At 48.4% G+C, this 20,659-nt stretch overlaps 2 protein-coding genes and 1 long non-coding RNA gene across 7 annotated transcripts in view; 2 read left to right on the forward strand and 1 right to left on the reverse strand.

Moving 5' to 3' along the window:
- Ccdc113 (coiled-coil domain containing 113) overlaps positions 1-493 on the forward strand; it is a 28,854-nt gene extending 28,361 nt beyond the window's left edge. For 3 of the 5 annotated variants that reach the window (XM_028871416.2, XM_028871415.1, XM_028871418.1), the window contains one exon: positions 341-483. In XM_028871416.2, coding sequence (XP_028727249.1) covers positions 341-427 — 87 coding nt within the window. In that variant the 3' untranslated portion in view covers positions 428-483. Of the gene's footprint in view, positions 1-340 lie in introns of all 5 variants that reach the window. The other 2 variants (XM_028871417.2, XM_028871413.2) reach the window with 1 other exon arrangement.
- A 164-nt stretch (positions 494-657) lies between these two features.
- Positions 658-15,393, reverse strand: Prss54 (serine protease 54). The gene is given in 6 exon segments (XM_028871419.2): positions 658-1,413; positions 4,035-4,166; positions 4,719-4,977; positions 11,086-11,257; positions 15,305-15,356; positions 15,358-15,393. Coding segments are annotated over 6 exon segments (1,182 nt in total). The 3' UTR covers positions 658-882.
- Positions 15,394-15,848: 455 nt separating this feature from the next.
- Positions 15,849-17,583, forward strand: LOC119088065. Its single transcript, XR_005091646.1, has 2 exons — positions 15,849-16,737; positions 17,278-17,583. It is a non-coding gene; the product is annotated as an uncharacterized LOC119088065 (long non-coding RNA).
- Positions 17,584-20,659: the final 3,076 nt, after the last annotated feature.

A 20,659-nucleotide genomic window follows, 5' to 3' on the forward strand; every position in this document is an offset into this window, starting at 1 on the left:
TTTTTTTTTTTTTTGAGACAGTGTCCCACGGATCCCAGTCTATTCTTCAACTTATTGTGTGGCTGAGGATAACCTTGAACTTCTGACCCCTCCCCCACCCCCTAACTTGACCACTGCTCCAGTGTGTACAGGGTGCTGTGGCTCAGACGCAGGGTTTCCAGCATGCTAGGCATGCACTCTAACAGCTGAGCTACATTCCCAGCCCTAGAAAAGTCTTCTGGGTGCACCACAGGACCCTGGCCCCTCACAGGGTCATCTGCATAGATGGCAGTGGCCTTCAGCACAGGCACACACTGATTTTCCCAAGTAACCCTCTCCCTTCCCCCCTTTTGTTTTGTAGATGTCTTTAAAGGGATACCGAAAAGCCTGGAATAAAATGAAAACGTCAGATGAGCAGCTACAGACGGTCGGGTCCCTGGGGAAATAGCCAGGAGCAGCCCATATCTTGCAGACCAAGAAGTGACCCATTAAAGTACTCTAGTGTTTTCCAGCAGTGGGGTTCTTTCACTGTTTGCTGTGCCCAGCTAGTATAACGCCTCGCCCCCACCCCCAGGCCACATCTACCAGGTCACCAGCAGGGCCACATCTGCCCCTGGGGGTACCGCCCCAGCCTGGCCCCTGGGACCATCGCCCGGAAAGAACCACAGGGCACTCCAATGGCTTGACACTTGTTAGCCCACATTTATCACAAGCATAAATGAAGTGACCTGCCCACACATGGGAGTGGGACAGAGGAGGGAGAGCCAGCCCAGCGCTGCTGTGGGCCTGCCCGCGGCCGCCCAGGTGGCACCTCTCAAAACAGAACAGACACCGGAACAGTACGGCAGATGCCTAGCACCTTGCGCTCTGAGCTTCTTGTCTGTGGGGTAGGTTAGCTGCCAGCTAGACACCGCTGCCCAAGAACACAAGCACGAGGGACATCAAGATCCTTCCCTGGGGCCAGCGCAGCCTGTTCTGGCCGGCCATGGCCCCGCCTTCCCCCACCTCCCCACCATAGTAGTCGTAGTACATGGGTTGAACAGCCACCTTCGAAGGCCAGCTTGATTCCTGAAGACCGTTTACCCTGAAGTTCTGCCTGCCGTCTGTGGGCTGGTCGAACAGCGTGGACATTCTTTGTCCCTGGGAGTAGGATCGGGGCCGCTCAGCATGGCCTTGCACAGAACTCGAATTCTTTGTCAGGGCAGTATTTGATTCTTGAAAGGGGGCCTCGGGGATCAGCTTCTCCCAGGGGTTCAGCACAGACAGGGAAGGGCCAGCCTTATTCGCCTTGGCTATGATCCAGTCACTGTAGTCTCCCACACTGGCATACAGAAACAGGCCAGGGCACAAGTCGCCTCCACGGGTCACGATTCCTCTGAGGACCCAGAGATCCGACTTCTTCACTTGGCACATCATCGGACTTCCTGGTTCCCCCTGCAGTAAAGGACAGAGGGTCTTAGGTTTGAGAAAACCTTTTTCAGTAGATCCTTGTGCCTGTGTCTGTTTTAGAAGGGTTAGCTTTGATTCTCTCTGGAAATGAGCAAATCATAGGCTACCATTTCAAATCTAGACAGCCACCATCAACTACAGTATGACGACATCACTCTCTCCTCTCTCTCTCCCTTGTTCTTGCTTGTTTGAGACTGGATCTCACGTAACCTCCTCACTACGTAGCTACAGATGACCTTGAACTCTGATCCCCATGACTCCATCTCCTCACTCTGGCATACAGGGCATGCTACCACAACTGGTTTTTAATGCAGGGCTGGCGATCAAATCCCTGAAGCCAAGGTTTTATTCAAGGCAAGCACCCACCAGCTCAGCTACTTCCCCAGCCCAATTTTTCTTCATATTATGCAAATGATTTGTGGCCTTGGCACCCAGATTGCCTGTAGCTTCTTGGCTCATTTTTCACTGTCTTGGCTTTTGCTAATACGCCACATCTTTCCCTCAGTATTTTGGGCTCAGAATGATCACACCTCTGAAATCTTTTCTTTTCCTTCCCAAGGAAGAGCTGAGTGGAGGGGAAGGAAGGCCAGAGTTCCCCCAGGAACTGGGGCTGTCCTGGGTCTACAGCTTCCTAACCCACCCCCCAGCTGCTAGTTACTCCTTCTTGCTCAGCAGCCCTGCCACACTGTAGCTTTTCCCCTTTCCTGAAAGGGTAGTCCTCTGCGGCTCAGGTGGTCTGCCGCACTCACCTTCTCATTCGAGGCAAGAAGGCAGAGGCTTGGCACACTGAGCTGGATTTGTGACCAAGGCAGGTGGCCTGGTTCTAATCCAGTGTGGAGATTCACTAGTGCCTCTGACACACGTAGCACTGAAGCTGGGCATGCGCCATGCACTCAGTCAAGTGTTTGCTATGACTGTCGTGGGGGCTTATAAAGGCTGTAATTTTTCTGTAGGAAGTCGTGGGAATGGGCAAAGTCCCAAGAAAACTACTAGGTTTCATTTATCCCACCCCAGGCTCCCTCCTCGGCAAGTGCCAAACCTCTACTCGCCCTTCGTGGTCCATCTGAGTCTGAGCTAGGGGAAGAACTATTATTCACCCTCCTTGCTTGTAGGCCCCCTCGGCTGGAAGAGCCGGGCAAGCTGGCCAATGATATGTTGCCCTTGCTGTTTGGACGGAGTGAGCAGTGAGCAGGGTGGCAACTGATAACAGCCAACAGTTTGAACAAACTCAAGGATGAGAAGCAGAGAGGCAAAGGTAGACCTTATCAGCTCCTGCTCATCTGCAGCCTGGGTAATGGCCTGCCCGGGGTGTCCCCCCCCCCCATACTTCCCCTTGCTTAGGAAGTGTGGGCGGAGCAGAGGGGAGGGTGGCCGGTAGAAGAAGGGATGATTGAAAGCAGGGCAGAGCTGAGGCGCATATGTTCTGCAGACACTGCCACGCCTGGGCAGCCTTGGGGAAGGCCAACGCCGGTTCAAGGGCACCACATTCTGCACATTGCTCTGTGTTGCTCACTCCAGGGAAGGGCAGCATAGCATCCTTGTATTTCCTCTTTCTCCTACTCTGCTCTGTCACCTCACTCTGCCCGTCGGCAGAGGCTTGAAATGGTATTTCAGAGTTGTGGCTAGTCACTTGGGATTGCTGAATGACCATTGTCCATAATACACTCAGGCTGCGTGGGCATGGAGCTCCCTGCTGAAGAACGGGGTGGTCTCCCCGCTTTCACTGGTCCCACCCCCGAGTTAATCGTAATTGCGCACGAGGGAGAAAATGGATGAGATGTAGGACACACAGTTTGATGACTCGGACACAGCAGTGGGTGCGGATGACCCTGGCTATCGCATGCTTTTGCTGCTAACCCCAGGCACAAAATGAGCTCAGTTTTTTTATTTTGTCCCCCCCCCCCCCACCTAGTGGAGCCATGGTTTCTGGTCTCTGATGTTAAGCAGCAGAGGCCACCGGCCCAGGGCCCTTGAGGCACCTCTGTCTTACCTCCTGGGCTCAGGGGCAGCTACCACACAGAGGGCCCCCTTTCACTGAGCGGTCCTCTCCTGACACTCCACAAAAGCTCTAAGGGTTGTACAAACTAACGTAAAGGGGAAAGGGGAAGATCAGCTCTGCAGCCTCCGTGGGGACCCATCAGTCAAACTCTGAAGCTGGAAGTTTCTCCTACACCTGAGAAGTGTGGTGTTCAGGATCCAGACGCCAGAACCCACTTCCAAGAGAGGAAAGCATTCCAAACACCGAAGTCACCAAGAGATGTTTCATGAGCAGAATTCAGTTCGAAAGTGAAGGGCTAGTGGATCGGGGTGGCTCAGTGGATAAAGTACACACTGAATGAGAGTGAGGAAGAGAGGTTGGGTGCTGAGATTCCCTGTGGGCTCAGGAGGCTGGGGGGGCACATGGGGGGGGCTAGCCAGACTAGCTGTATCTAATGATCACACTGTAGGTTTTTTGAGAACTTTCTGCCAAGTGTTATTCCTACCAGAGATGGGAATCCCAAGGCACTGGCCCCCTTCTTTCCCCGTTCAGAAAGAAGGAACCCCCAGGACTCCTCGGTGCAGCCAATGACTACTTTGATTTGGCTTCTACTGTATCAAGTTCTTACCAGGCAAACATTGGTGGATTCCTTATTTGTGTGACTGGCACATTCTGTTTTCCGGTCTCTAGGTAAAGGACACAGGTCAATGTCTTTCACGTAGATTCTCCTCAGGATACTCATTGTCATGTGATTTCCTGTCTGGACCATGCAACAGAGAGCCCAAGAATTACTAGCAAGAAGGCACACCTGAGTCAGCCCAACAGCAACTCACCTATCCCAACAGGAATAAACAGAAAATGTTCCTCTACATCCCCTTTACCCATAGAAATCAGAACTTGCGTCTGAGTTTTTACTGAAAACTACCTTTGCTTTGAATTTAAATCTGTAAACAGGCAGAGAGAACAAGCCACCCTCTCTTCACACTTGAAGAATGTGTATTCTCTTGTTCCATTCTTACCCAAGAATGACGGAAAATGGGTGGCTTGGGTAAGCGTACACAGCCCTGGTCCCCCTACTCCTCCCAGAACCTGGCGAGACAGGATGCTGCCTGTATACTCCTTGGGTATAGAGCTAAGAAAAAAAGGACCCGTGGAATATAGTACAAGAAAAGCCCCCAGAAAGGCAAACACTAGGAATCAGCTCTAAACCTCAGGCATCCTGAATGAATAAAACAGGCCCTAGAGAAGTTCATCTGAGTCACCCCCATTGCCAGCACACACACAGCCTCCTCTAGGGGAGGAGTGTATTAACTGCAGCCGTGGGATTCCATCCTGCCACCCAGCAGTTCTTCAAGGTTGGTGCTTTATCTTGCTTTTTGTCCAGGAAGCAGATGGCCTGGACCATGTCGTCGAAATGTATGGCAGATTCTGTCCTCAGGAGGGCTATGTTATTGCTCATGGATCTGTTATTAAAGTTCTCATGGAGGATGATCATATTGACTGGGTACTCTGTGTGATCCACCTTTCTGGGGTCCATGTTAGCTATACCGACAACAGCAATGATCTTCTTCCTAGAGGAGACAACAGAGGACTTTTGAGAAGGCAAGGCGGCTAGGAAGCTTCACGCTTCCCTCATTTCTCATTTTTCATGTTTTCTTATTTTCAACCTGGCATGCCCATCCAACTCAGTCCCTAGGTATTTTGTCTTAGTTTTTAATGTGTGTGTGTGTGTGTGTGTGTGTGTGTGTGTGTGTGTGTGTGTGTGTGTGTGTACCAGAACATACTGGAGTCCTTGGGGTTGGAGTTACTAATGGTTGTGAGCTACTTGATGTGGGTTCTGGGAACTAAACTTGGGCTCTCTAGAAGAGCAAGAAGAGCTCTAACTGCTGAGCCATCTCTCTGCCCCCTGGGTTAGTTTTTACTTTGAACTCAGTCTCCAGGGAATCTCTCCTGAATTTCTAGGTTTGTGTTCTCCCTTGTGAGCTCAAGGCCTCTTGGGGATTCTTCTGTGCTGATACCATTTATCTTACCATGCAAAGAAAATCTGTTCACATGTTATTGGGTAATTTTTCCATAGGAATAGTTTTTTTTTTTAAAAAAAATATAGTAGTAATACAAGATATGTAATCATGACACTCACTGTCTCAGCACTTAACATCTTTTTGTTTTGTTTTGTTTTTGTTTTTTGAGACAGGGTTTCTCTGTGTAACAGGCCTGGCTGTCCTGGAACTCGCTTTGTAGACTCCGCTGGTGTCGAATTCACCTCACATTCACAAAGACCTGCCTGCCTCTGCCTCCGGAGTGCTGAGATTAAAGGTGGGCGCCACCACCTCCCAGTCACTTAATGCAGATCTCGCCTCACATACTCCGTGACTGCATTTAGGGAGGGTGTGGCTTACCAGTGGTGGGGTTAAGCTGGGTATTCTCTACTTCTCCCCTGGGACTCACCAAGAAACTGTAAGAATGTAAAGCAGCCGGGCAGTGATGACTCATGCCTTTAATCCCAGCCCTAAGGAGGCAGAGCAGGCAGATCTCTGTGAGTTCGAGGCCAGCCTGGTCTACAGAGTGAGATCCAGGACAGGCACCAAAACTACACAGAGAAACCCTGTCTCGGAAAACAAACAAACAAACTAACAAACCACAAAGAGGACTCAGCTTCTGAGCAAGGGCTGGCAAAACTAGCAAAAGCCAGCTGGGAGTGGCAGGTGACACCGGCTGCCACTGAGCTCAGCAGCAGCTGGGTGAGAAGGTTCTCAGCAAAAAGGTAGAAGAGAAAGAAAGCCATCCTGCAGCACTGAGGTGAAGGTCAAGTTAGAAAAGGCATGAGGAGAATGGAAGACAACAAAGGACTTAGAGAGTCACTGAGAACAGTGAGCAACGAGACGGAAGTCGGCCACTTTGTCCTGGGCGTCGTCTGTTCTCATTTTCTTTTGTGTGTGTGTGTGGGGGTATGCGTGAGGTTGATGTGTGTAGGGGTGTGCATGTGTGTAGGGGTGTGCATGAGGTTGATGCATGTGTGTAGGGGTGTGCATGTGTGTAGGGGTGTGCATGTGTGTGCATGAGGTTGATGCATGTGTGTAGGGGTGTGCATGTGTGTGCATGAGGTTGATGCATGTGTGTAGGGGTGTGCATGTGTGTGCATGAGGTTGATGCATGTGTGTAGGGGTGTGCATGTGTGTGCATGAGGTTGATGCTGGGACTCATCCTCAACTGCTCCTTCACTTTATTCATCAAGGCGTGGTGCCTCTCTCTCTCTCTCTCTCTCTCTCTCTCTCTCTCTCTCTCTCTCTCTCTCTCACTCTCTCTCTCTTTTCTTTTGGTTTTTTGAGACAGGGTTTCTCTGTGTAGCTTTGGAGCCTGTCCTGGATCTCGCTCTGTAGACCAGGCTGGCTTTGAACTCACAGAGATCTGCCTGGCTGTGCCTCCTGAGTGCTGGGATTAAAGGTGTGTGCCACTGCCATCCAGGTCATTTTCTTCTTTTCATGTGTATATGTGGTGTGTGTGTGTATGTAGTGTGTGTGTGTGTGTGTGTGTGGTGTGTGTGTGTGTGTGTATGTTTGGTGTATGTGTGTATGTGGTGTGTGTGGTATGTGTGTGTATGTGGTATGTGTGGTGTGTGTGTGTATGTAGTGTGTGTGTGTGTGTGTGTGTGGTGTATGTGTGTATGTGGTGTGTATGGTGTGTGTGTGTATGTGGTATGTGTTTATATGGTGTGTGTGTGTATATGGTATGTGTGGTGTGTGTGTGTGGTGTGTATGTGGTGTATTTGTGTGTGTGGTGTATATATGTGTGTGATATGTGTGTAGTGTATGTGTATGTGTGTGTGTAGTGTGTGTGTATGTGTGTGGTGTGTGTATGTGATCTGTGTGTGTATGTATGTATGTGGGGGGGGGTCTGTGTGTGTGTGCCTGGGGTTGTTGATGTCAGGAAACTCCCACAGTCTGTCTTCTGTCTTACTCTGACACAGAGGAAAATAACCATGTGAAGACACACCTAGAAGGCCTGTAAGTCCAGAAGGAAGCAAGCCTCTGACACTCTAGCCTGGACTTTCTGGGCTAAACCACCCAGTTTATGATATTTTGTTATGGAAACCAAAGCTGTCTGGGGGCGGGGAGAACTCTGTGTTAATAGACAGAAGAATCGATATAGGAAGATCTATAGATATCCATGAACACATTAGATATTTAAGAAAAACATCCAAGAAAGTGATGACAGAAGATGGTACCAGGGAGAGAAACTAGTGGCTGAGGAATGATCCCACTGCAAATCTCCGCTTCTTTGTGGATATTCACTGTCTGCATGGATTTCCACCTACAGACATAAACTCTGGCTCCTCTGGAGACACACTCAGAATGGTCCGTGTCTGACACACCACTGTAGGTTTTCCTGCAGTACAGTCTCTCACAAGGCTGTCTGGAACCCTTGGCCATAGGACTGTTTACTTTTAGACCAAGAAGGTTGGGAAAGCACCAGAATCTCAGTCAGACTTTGGGGTGGAGGGTTGTGCTGTAAGACCTGAAGTCCCTGTGAGGTGGTCTGAAGCAAATACGCACGTCAGCAGGGCCGATGGTGGCTCCGTGTATGCTGAGTATGTCCATGGAAGGTCGGGCATGCTCCCTTGTTGAGGAGCAGAAAGTTGTGAAAGTGTTGAAGGGACAGGCAGAGTCAGAAAGTGAAATAAGTATGGGCCTTTTTAAATAATAAAAGCCAAGAACACACACACACACACACACACACACACACACACACACACACCACATTCTGACCAGTGTGAGGGTCAAGGGTGAACCATGAACAACAGAAGGTAATGACAGCGGACCGAGCACAATACAATGATACACATGCTTGAAAACACCATCATGAAGTAGACATCTATGGTACCAAGTAAACCTCCAGTATCAGGAATGGGTCACATCTTATTGAGTCACTGGCCAAAGCGGTCCCATGGAATCCCCCAGACATCACAGACTAGTTGCCAAGGCCGTTGGTTACTCTCCACAACTTGATGGTAAGGCCCTGTTGCTGAAGACATCACTTATGACATTGAACACAGGGAAGTCGAGCTGGTGTCTAACTGGAAGCTTCACTCCTTCTGACTAGTGTTCATGGTCCTGGAAGGTACTCTGCACACTACCGGAGGAGAAAGGTGCTCATCAATATCCTCCAGCTATAAACCCTGACCTACAACAGTGACCTGCCTGCAAAATACACTGGTGTAATAATGGCACAAACATTATGCGAGTAACCAACCACATGGTGGGGGGGGGCTGGATTTAAGGCCCACTCCATGAGCTAGAACCCATACCTGATACAGAGTGGCCAAGAACCGGAGACTAGACAGGTCATGGGCCAGGGGGAAACCTAAAGGAACACAGCAGTAAAATGGCTCCTGATGACGTACTCATAGATCAGTGCCTTGGTCAACACACATCAGAGAAGCTTGTTCTTGAGGTAAGTAGGAATTAAGACAGACCTACAACTGGACAATGTGCAGAGTGAGAGACTTAGGAACACTCAGTCCTAAATGGGATGTGTTCATTAAACTCCTCTCAAGGCTCAGGGATCTACGAGGAAGAGGCGGCAGAAAGATTATAAGAGCCAGAGGTAATGGATGGCTCCAAGGAACCAATGTCTTCCAGATATGAAGTCACAGAGATGTGTCAGCACACACACAACTTCCACAGGTTCCAGCCAGATGGGATCCCAGCACTGACAGGGGAGTGGACACAGAAAACCCAAGGTTAGAGTATCAGCAGGCTTCTTCCTTCTGGACTTAGAGGCAGCAGCCCTAACCCAGAGGCTGTTTACAATTGATACCTGCTGCCAAAGGAAAACCAGGACTTCAGCCACACTCCAGGGAAGGCCCCATGCCCAGGAGTAGTTGGCCAACACAAAACCAACTCAGTGACATTTTTGTGAACTTTTAGTTTTATTTTGTTTTGTTTGGCATCTTTTTATCTTATGGCTCTTTTGCTTGTTTTGATTTCTGCTTTCGAAAGAAAGAACAAAGTTGAAAAGGTAGAGAGGAGTTGAGGAAGGGGAAAACATGATTAAAATATATTTTATGAAAAATATTTAATTTAAAAAATAAACAAAAATGAAAATGCCATATGAAGCCTATTATTTTATATGCACACTAAAAGAATAATAAATTTAAAAATACCTCAAGTATTGTGTGGTGGTGATGCACACCTTTAATCCCAGCACTCAGGAGGCAGAGGCAGGCAGATCTCTGTGAGTTCGAGGCCAGCCTGGTCTACAGAGTAAGTTCCAGGACAGGCTCAAAAGCTACAGAGAAACCCTGTCTCAGGGAAAAACAAAAACAGCAAGAAGAAACCATAAAGTATTAAAACTTCAGCAGCTACAGAACATTCTATCGTGTGTTTACAATTTCTTTACTTAATTAAACTGATTGTTCTCTCAGGCTGGGGAGATGGCTCTCTGCAAGCATGAGGACCAGAGAGTTTGGATTCCTAGCATCCACATAAAGGTAAGTGGCCTGCCTGCAATTCTAGCACTCAGGAGGTGGAGATAAGGAACTCTGGGCAAAACCAGCCACATTAGTGAGCTTCAGGTTCTGTGAGAGACCCTGCTTCAGTAAAATGGAGAGCAGTGGAGGAAGATACCCCCCCCCCCACACACACACACACGCGTGCGCAAACACATCACACACAATGCACATTACACATGCACACGCAAAACCATCACAGGCTTAATCTTTCACATCTCCCATAGTAAAACTAGAAAAGGTTAAAGCACAACATACAAATTCGTGCGTAGGTTGGCCGCCAGAGTGATGACGTCACCAAGCTAGACTTTCTCCCTCCGTCTATGTAATGCACACTATACTCTCACACACAGCGTGTGCAAGAAATTATATTAATCTGCTTATCTGCGATAAATGGATGTTCGCTTTCATTTGGTTGTTTTTTGTTTTGTGTGTGTTCGTTTTTGAGGCGGAGTCTCAGGTAGCCCAGGCTGGCTTCATACTCAACATTACAGCTAAGGATGAAGAACTTGAACTCTTGGTGCTCCAGCCTCCACCCTCCAAGTGCGGGGATCACAGGCCTGTGCCACAGTCCCCTTGGATGTTGACATTCTTTCTGGCATTTTCTGTGTAATTAGCCACCCAGTGAACAACTTTCTGCAGGACATATTTCTTTCCCAGAGGTTAAAATGATCTCTTTACTGCCAATTCTGAAAAGTTACGGTCATTGGACTAAAAGTGAAGTATTCTACAATTTGCCAAATATTTCCTTTAATCATATTTATGATTTTTTATCTGTAAGAATTTGAGCTTATGGCATATAATTTGGGGAACACAAACAAGCGCAATGAGAAAAGCATTTTGAGAGCAGCTCCGATTTCCTCCGGCTTTTCTCTGTGCCCTTCTGGCTGTGGCAGACATTTGTGAGGCCCAAGGTGTCCTGCTGATTTCCTTAACTTATGCCGGAAGGACACCTGGTGGATAGAATTAAAGAACCCACATCTCTGTGGTTGCGGCAAAAACACAAGTGGCCTTCCTAGACACAACCAATGGCATCTCGCTTCACTGCGGCCACCCCCGAGGCACTGGTGACCCCAGGACTTTGGTTCAGGCGACTACACCCGAGTCTACCCTGCAGGCCCCGCCAGTCCCCAGGGCACCCCGCCCAGCCCTCCCCCTAGGGAGCACTAGCCTGTGTTGGAGAGCCGAGGCGGTGCTGAGGATCCAGAACTTGCTGAGAATGCAGCCGAATGCCAGGTGGGTGTACTGTGGGTCCTGTAAGGACACCACCCAGGGGAACTCGTTGCTGCCCACGAGGTTCTCCTTGGGCTCGTCCACGATGTTGGCTTTCTGGGTGCCGCAAACTGCAGAGGGAGCGTAGGCCTCACTATATGGCCAGGAGCTGGCCCCAGGTGGGCACCGCCTTTGCCCAGCCCTCGGGACTCCTGGTCTGCGGACTCTGTTTTGCTCGGGGCTGACTCTACCACCCTGGTGCTCTGTTCATCCCAGGAGAACGTCTTCCAGGTAAAAGACGTTTGCCAGCATCTCTGAACCCTTTAAAAGTCTCCTAGACCTGCTACTGGTACTCTATCTGCCGAGTGCCGCACCACTTGCTAGGCAGGCCTTGTCTGGCATTTTTGCCGGACAGAAGCGGGTGGAGCGGGTGGAAACGGACCTGTAGGCATCCTTGTCTAGGCTCTTTCTTCAGGGAAAAACTGTTGCTTGCTTTCCCAACTCTCCCCTCACAAGTGTGTGGTGCAGTTTTCCAGCCAAATGTATGCATGAAATTGTGTATTCTTGTGCTTTAACCTTTTCTAGTTTAATTTCTACCATGGTAGATCTGAAAGATAAAGCCTGTGATGGCTGGCTTTAGTTATCAACTTGATGCAACCTAAAAATCACTTGGGAAGAGTGGTTGTTTGTTTTTTAATGATTTATTTGTTTTTACTTTATGTGCAGTGGGTTTTGCTCGCATGCATGTCTGTGTGAGGGTGTCAGATCCCCTGGAACTGAAGATACAGACAATTGTGAGCTGCCATGTGGGTGCTGGGAATTGAACCCAGGTTCTTTGGAAGAACAGCCAGTATTCTTAACCACTGAGCCATCTCTCCAGTCCAGGGGAAGAGAGAGTCTTAATGAAGACTTACCTAGATAAGGTTGGATTGAGAGCATGTCTGTTGAGGACTGTCTTAATTGCTAATTGATGTGAGAAGAACCAGCCTGCTTTGGATAGCACCTACAGGGATCCTTAACTGTGTAAGAGTGAAGGAGCCCAGGGGTGGTGGCATATGACTTTAATTCTAGCACTCAGGAGGCAGAGGTAGGGAGATCTCTGTGAGTTCGAGGCCAGCCTGGTCTACATAGAGTTCTGGCCAGTCAGTGCCACATAATGAGACCCTGTCCAAAACAACAACAACAACAACCAGAAGCCAAGAAAGCTAGCTGAGCGGACAAGCAGGCCTCGTGTGTGCGTTCATTTCTCCCCGCTCTTGACTGTGGGTGTGACGTGACTAGCTGCTTGATCTCCTCAGGTGGGGGTGCTTTGTTTAGCCACAGCAGCAGAATTTAAACTAGAACAATGCCCCCCGAAGCAAAAATGGTTTAGGGGGTCTCAAGAACTCAAGAATGTGAAAGGGTCTTGAGCATGGCCAGCATTCACTGCTTGAGACAAGTCTTCCTTAACCCTGGAGCTGGACCGGCTCAAGTGGATAGGAACTCCAGCTGTAGGGAGCACCCGTCTCCATCCACAGGTGGAAGCATATGGAGCCAATGCTGAGGAGTCTAAACTCCGTCACCCAGCTTGTCATCCATCATCTGTGTTCCAGACACATCCTGAGCCTCGGATTCATGGTTGCCTTTCCCTGCATCCCCTGCAAGCTGCTGGCAGGCATGGCTCCTCCCACTGGGTCTGTGCTGCTTGTCAGTGTATTCCTAGGAGCTAGCATGATGCCTGCTATCTAGTTGGTGCTTAATAAGTTGTCTGGTATGAGTAAAAGGACTCTGTCTGTGATCTAGTCCCTGACCTCCTGTCACGAAGGAGATAAAAGTCCTGGCATGTGGAGGTTGTCTCAGTTCCCCTTCCCAGTCCTGCTCATCCTCTGCCTTCCAGACTGGGAAAGCTGGATTTTGTTTCCAGGGAGAGTACAATGTTGTTTAAATGATGTGCCTCTTCTGCCAACCTGAGATGGGATGGACCTGTATTGTTCTTAAAGTTCTATGTTCATTCAAGCATAGAGAATACTAGAACAGGAAAGATCATGGAAGTTGGAGAAGGGAGGACAAGGCAGGGCCAGGAACTGACTTCCTTACAGTGCTGGGACCGGTGAGCTGAGCCCCAACTTTCCTGGCATCATTCATAAGAAGTTGGCAACTCTATGAAGGATGTTGCTCTTCCAAACTGCTGACTCCCTCCATTGCCCTGGGTCCTTCCTCAGGGGTTGATATACCTGGTTCTGTTGAACTCAAGTACCCACAGGACTCCTTCTCAGCTCCTGGTGGAGCCAGGGTAGAGAGATTCTCCACCTGGCATCTACCAGACTCTCTGGACACTACATTTGCTAAAAAGTTCCCCAGGATAGACCTCGATATGTATTTGGGAAGAGCCTGGAAGCAGACTTCCAAGTCAAGTTAGTGTCAGTATGCTGTGAGATCTCGGGCAAGCCGCTGCTCTGTCTGGTGCTGTTTCCTCTTCTGAAGGGTGCTGTCATGGGCCTGGACACCACTCGGGTTTGTTGCAAGACCACAACGGGAGATTATGGGAAAATGCAAACGCTATTTCTGTAAATGATAGTGCTGAGCCTTGGAGCAAAACCGGCAATACTCTTTCCAAAAATTCAAACAATCTACCTGCTTGCTCTCAAATCCCAAACTGCAAATGCTCAACTCTTACTTCCGTGTTGGTGGCCTTGGGCTCTGTGCCATGTAACAGGCACTTGTAGCAGATCCTGTGCTTTGGACTCCCAGCGAATGCCTTTTCAGCCATTCAGCCACCTGCAGAGAACCCTGCCAGGCACTGGGTTGGGAACTAAGCTTTCAGGGAAGGACTTTGGGAGTCTGTGACAGTGACACTCGACGGACTGATAGCTATACGGGGAGATGTGACCCTAAGGCTGTGCCGAATATTCGGAAAACAGAGTGGAAGGGCTTCTTCTGGTAGTGACCTAGGATGTTGGCAGCAAAGACATTTCCGAAACATTGTCATCCACAGTACTGTCAAGAACTCAGAGAGGGCTGGGTATGGAAGCATATGACTTTAATCCCAGCACCCAGGAGGCAGAGACAGGTGGATCAAAGCCAGCCTGGTCTACCTACTGAGCACCAGGCTGGCCAATGCTACAAAGTAAGACTCTGTCTCAGCAACAAAACAAATAACAAAAAAGAATTCAGAGGACCTCTTCATTATGGGGTATCCTGGGATCAATTTCCATCCATTGACCCTTAAACAGACTCTGCTGGGACCACACTAGGGCTGCTTCAGAAATTCCAACAATGACATCCCTTGTCTATGCTCTGATTTTTCTCTGGAGACACAGACGATCTGTAATTCAGGGATTAGCCAATCCTTCCCCAGCCAAGAACCTCCATGTATGTGGCGACATTCCTTTTTCCAAATGCTATTTGAGTGCTGGGGAGAAGCTCAGTAGTAGAGTACTTGTGCAGAGTCCCTGCCTTGTGCCTGATTCCATCTCTAGTGCCATGATGAGAAAAGTTGGTCCAGACCAAATGTCTGTTCTGGGTCTCAGCTATGACTTAGTGGGGGAAATGCCATGTCTCTGTTTCTGACCGTCTCTTGGTCTCCTTGGCAGGGAAAAGGAGGAGGCTGAGGAAGGCGTGGGGCCTATGCATAGTGTGTGTGTGTGTGTGTGTGTGTGTGTGTGTGTGTGTGTGCTCACCTAACTAGCCAATGGCAGCAAAGGTGGACAGAGCCTGTCTGAGTCATCTGTCCCCTCTTCACCTGCCTTTTCCTAAGCTGGACTTGGTAGTCCTGAGCAGCCTCAGGTCAGGGAGGAGGGGACCATAGTGGCCAGTTCTGCTACCCGAGAGACCCTCGCTGTGGTGGGCCCAGCTAGTCCTGATCAGGATCACAGTTTGCAAAGCTCAACGTACTCCAGGTGGGCAGGGTTGAGCTGAGTGTGAGAGGAAGTTCTCATACTGACCCCTCTGCCCCATGTGCCATTCTGTGCCCTACAGCTGACTTTCCTAACTGTCCCCCACCCTTAGAATTCGCCCCACACCCATGCCCTGGCACTCTGTGTTACCTGGTCCTTGCCACTCACACATGCCACCCAGGACAGAGTTCTGGGGATCGGCTTCCTTGCCGAGTGAGTCCCTCCCTGGGCATTAAGGGCCACTGCGTTTTCCTGGATGGCCCGCCACCCCATCCCACCCCAGGCTCCGGCTGTCACACTCACTGGCAGATGACGAGTGGGCCATGTACAGCAGGACCAGCAGCACCTCTCTCAACTCTGCCATCCCCAGAGAGAAACGCAGCGAGCACCATGGGCAGCTGGGAAGACAGAAGACCGTACGTAACTCCATCACCTTCCCACGCCCAAACGGGGTGACGCCCACTGTGGAAGCCCTGTTCCTTTTTACCACCCAAGGCCCCCGGGTGGGGTCAACTGACCTGTCACATCCCCAGCTCTGGGTTCTGTGCAGACATAGGCGGGAAGCGGCTGCCTGGCTCCAATGCTTGGCTAGCAGTTTGTGAGCTGGCCCAAGGAGAGAGGGTCGTCTGCTTTCTCCAGTTTTCTTCTCGGAGCAGCCTGGGGCTCTGGGTGTGCTAGAGAGTTGGTTCTCTAAAAAGGGTTGGTTTTTGATTTGTGGTATTCAACCCTTGCTTTAACTGTATAGCCATAAAACACTGCTGGGGGAAAAAGAAAGACAGGGTGTCGGTGGGAGCTTCCCCGGGGATCAGTGTCTTACTGTGATGTCACCCTCCTATTAAAACTCACATCAAGTCTTGCTGGGATGTCTTCACTAGCCAACAGTCTCAGCATTTAGCTCGGTCCATTCATATAGCCACCCTAGACACAGGAGCTCTCGTAATCCCCATGTTACAGACTCAGAAAACGGACACTCAGAGACACCGAGACACAGGCTCAAGGTCACACAACTAAGCGGTGAACCTGGAAGGTGAGCTCAAGACTATCTGAACCCCTAAGCCCGTGGGGGCTTCGCCTCACATCCTGGCCTCAGACTGTGTTCCGTGACCCAGGGAAACTGCGCCCCGTTCTAAGTCACCATGTTCCCCTCATGACATGGGATGTTTCTTTTGTCCTCAGGATGGTGCTGCGAGTTCTTCCGTGAACTGTGCCCACTAAAGGAGAAATGAACTCACTGTGGCCTTATGCAGCAGAGCTCTACGGCGGAGTTTCTTCTACGCCTTGGGAAGAATGTTCCATTATGGCGTCACGGTTACCACGGCATCTCTCAGCAAACATTTAGACTTAAGAGAAACAGCATGAAATGTGTGTTCTTCCCCGGCCTTGACGAGGTTACTCTGGGAGATGCCTTCTGGGTATCGCTAAGAAGACTCTCCCTTTGCCAGATGACAAGGTCCTTGGTTGTAGCCACAGGCTACCTCCTGCTCAGCTCCTGCCTCCACTGATACAAGCTGCCTGACAGAGTGAGGTGTCTCCAGTCCCTCATACTGCCAGGATGGTTTCCTGGAGACTGAGCCCAGTTTTCTTCACCCATGCTCTCAGTCAGCTTGTGGGTCCAAGCTAAACTACCGAACAGGTTCTAGGAAACCATGTGGCCAGGCGGGATCTCCTCTCCATTTGCTGAGAGCAGCCTTGGTTTCATAAAACTTCTAGACTTGATGAGCGTTGGCAACGTCATGGTAAGATATAACTCCATAGAAATCCAGAGGGCTCGTGGGCTGCTGGCATGGGCTCTCAGAAGAGATTCACTTGGTAGATGATGGTGACCAAAGAGAGGAGGTTTGGGGAAACGGAATGTGGATCCTAAGAAAGTGGTGGCCCCTGATGTCCCCTAAGGGAGTAGGTTTGGGCAGTGAGAACCAATCTGTCCATTGTTTGATGTGGAAAGTCCCTACGATCTTTCCTGCACATTTGCTTATTCTCAACCTATAGCCTCCCTGGAAGAACAAAGGAAATGTTTCCCAGATAAGGACACAATGGCCCAGATTGGTCACTTCCCTAGAGTCACCCACCTAGGGATTGGCAGGGGAAGGGAGAACCCAGATGCTTCCAGCCCGGAGGTGGTGAGCCATCTCCATGAGTTTCCCTGCCAGGCCATGACTGGTTTTTATCAGGGGCAGGAGCAGAGCTAGGAATTGGGACAAAGCTATGGCTGCTCTCGACGGGGAGGGGACTGTTAAGTGACCTTTTCTTGAGGAGTCTGTTTCTATTCACCCCAGATAGAGAACACAGCAGCAGACAGAAGGAATGATTTCATCCAAGTCTAGCCTGGTGAACCAGTGATTTATTGGAGGTCACTTACAGGAGTATAATTGAGGGGCTACTTGTAAAACCATGAACTTTTAACAAAAATGGTAGTTTTCTTTTTGAAAAGTCCAATACTTTTGAAGGAAATCTCATTGATTCCTCTTTGATTATGTTTATGAAGCCAAGAGACTGCTTACCACCCCCAAAGATGAAGTGTTTGGGAAATCTGTTATTTCCTTCACTCTCCAGGATATCCAATAAAAGAAAATGTTAATTGACTGACCTTGCAAATAATCAGCTCTTCAGTGCCATGCTCAAAGCAGACATCACTAATCTAACCCTGCACCCTTCCCCTGAGCCTGAACTCCCTCCTTAGAATACTTCTCAGAATAGGCAGTCGTTACCAACCAATCAGTCATTTCACAAGAAAAATCCCATTTGTCATCTTAGGTCACAGAATAAAATCAAAGACTCACTTTCTCCTTCAAAGAAAAGACAGATTTATTCAGCAGCTTCCAGCACTTAAAGTGAGAATATACAGCATACTAGTTCAACTAACTCAAACTATCAATTTCCAAACTAAACATTGTAAATTATTTGCAAAGAAAAAAAAAGAAAAAATTATGGTTATGATTTATGGCTTAGTTAAAGTAGATATCATACTGATACTTGAACAAATATCAAGTTTGTTGGTTTGACTTTGGAATTAGACAGCTTGGAATTTTTTGCTGAAATATTTCAAGATTTGTCAGGCTGTTTACAATCCCATTGCCCTTGTTTCTCTGGCCTGGCAACCTCCGGTCTGCCTTGCATCCCCATGCATTTCCTTACGTTGAACGTTCATCTTCGCTAGATCATGTGCTTCTGTGTCTGATCTCTTTTATGTGGCATGATGATTTCAAGGCTATCTGTATTCCTGTGTGTGTCAGTGCTTCGTTCCTTTATAAGGCTGGCTAATATTATATGTATGGACATGCATGTATAAACAGAGATATATGGACACACATGTACTATTACCCACATTCATTCTCCTCTTATGAGAGGGCAGTTTCTACCTTGGGGCTATTGTGAATAATGAGACTATTCATGTTTATCTGACTTGTTTGTTGGGCCTCTTGTCTCTATGGAGTCACGTTTTCATCATATATGAGCTTTTCTGGCCGTTGTTACCATGGCTATCTCTACACCTTTATCTCTCTCTTTGCAGTACACATATGCTGATGTGCTTTGGTATCCCAGTTCATGTATCTTTGTTTCTCAGCCCTGACGATCGTGATTGATGTAAGTTAGCCAGTCTTTTCGATATTCTGATCTGCTACCGAAATGCTCTATGGAATTTCTTGGGTGGTGATTATGATTTTCTGCTCCAAATTCTTATGTGGGCCTTTTTTATGTTCTGGCTATTTATTAATAACATCTATCTGTTCATTCACTGTTCCCATAATCTCCTTTTCTATATTTAGTTCTTTGACTATTCTGAAAACAGCTAGTTGGTCTGGGGACTGTGGCTCAGTGGTTGGGGCTGGGTTCGTCCCTAGCACCGTGTGCAGCACCCACCCCCCACCCCCCACCCCTGCAGACCGTCCTTTCTTGGCTCTTTGTATGCCCCATAATTCTTTGAAGCAGGGGCGGACTCAAATCAACTAAGACACCACAAAGCTGACCTTCCTGTGGGCTGGCTGGTTTTCTTTCTAGGCATTCTTCTGGTTCCTTTAAGACCCTGGTTTCCAGAGTTCTGAAAAACTTGATCCTAATGATTTTTACTATATTTTTCCACTGGTTTTTATCTAAGGACAGACTTTAAAATTTTTTTTAAAAAAAAATTTATTCTATGTGATCTTTAAAAATTTTTTTTCTAATTTATTCTATGTGTGGATAGACTTTTAAAGTTCCTTTTACTGCATTTTTACTAGTTTGCCTTATTCACTGACTTATTTATATTGTGATAAATATACACAGAACTCCCTAAACCTTTTAAGTGGCGGCAATTCAGCAGTGTTAACGTATTAGTGTTGGGCAACCACTGTTTTAAAGATTTATTTGCGTTGATGTTTTGCCTGCATGTATGTCTGTGTGAGGATGTCAATTACCCTAGAACTGGAGTTACAGACAGTTGTGAGCTGCCATGTAGGTGCTGGGAATTGAACCTGGGTCCTCTAGCAGAGAAGCCAGTGCTCTTTACTGCTGAGCCATCTGTCCAGCCCCAGAATTTCATTCTTTATGTGTGTGGGGCGGGGGATGGTTGAGGCTGACATCTGGGGTCTTCCTCAATCATTCTCCACAGTGTTCATGAGGCAGAGTCTCTCACTCAAACCCAGAGACTACCCATGAAGCTAGTGCCCACAGTCGGCTTGCTCCAGTGATTGCCTTTCTCTGCCTTCTGAGCCTTGGAATCAAATGTGGATCGCCACAGCCACCAGGCATTATGTGGGGTTTGGACCTCAAGTTTGCACTTTATCCCCTGAGGCATTAACCTAGGTGCCTCGTTCCTTTCTAAACACCACATTTTATCCATTCATCACTGGGTGCATTATGGGATGTTTCCAGCCTTTGCCTATTGTGAATAATGCCGCTAAAACTTTGGTGTATTGCTTTCTCTCCAAATTCTGGATTCTAATTTTGCTAGACATGTACCCAGTTACAGTTTATTTGCCAACTTGCTTTGGAGGGAGAGTCTCATAATTCCAGGATGACCTTAAGCTTGCTATGTAGCAGCAGATGGCCTTGAACTCCTGATTCTATTGCTTCCTGACCCTTGCCACATTTATGCAGTGCTGGGGATTGAACCCAGGACTTTGTGTTCACTAGGCAGGAACCCTACCAACAGGGTTATATCCCCAGCCCTCTGGCACATTCACAGACATGTACACTGATATACACAGACATATATACATAAAGAAATAATAAAATAAATATTTTTAAAAAACTATTCAAAAGCTGATAAGCCAATTCAGTAAAGTTGCAAGACCATAAATCCAACATAAAGATGTATGGCTGCAGATATGGCTCAGTAGCTAAAGTGTTTCCTATGCGAGTGTGGGTGCCTGAGTGTGGATCCCTGATGCCCTCATAGGACGTGGGCATGCTGGTGCAGGCCTGCCGTTCCAGCACTGGGGAGACAGAGACAAGAAGATCCCAGGGCTTGCTCGGCCACTCTAGCCAAATCAGTAAGCTCTAGGTTCAATGGGGGACCCTGTCCCCAAAATTAATGTGGGGATCATTTGAGGAATGCACCTGACACCAACCTCTGGCATCCACGTGCACTCATAGACATGTGTGCATGTGTCTATACACATATTTTGACACACATGAATACACACACAAAGAGAAAACCAGCAGCATTTCTGTACAGTA

Source organism: Peromyscus leucopus, chromosome 5 (genome assembly GCF_004664715.2).
Source record: "Peromyscus leucopus breed LL Stock chromosome 5, UCI_PerLeu_2.1, whole genome shotgun sequence".
Taxonomy (NCBI): Eukaryota; Metazoa; Chordata; class Mammalia; order Rodentia; family Cricetidae; genus Peromyscus; species Peromyscus leucopus.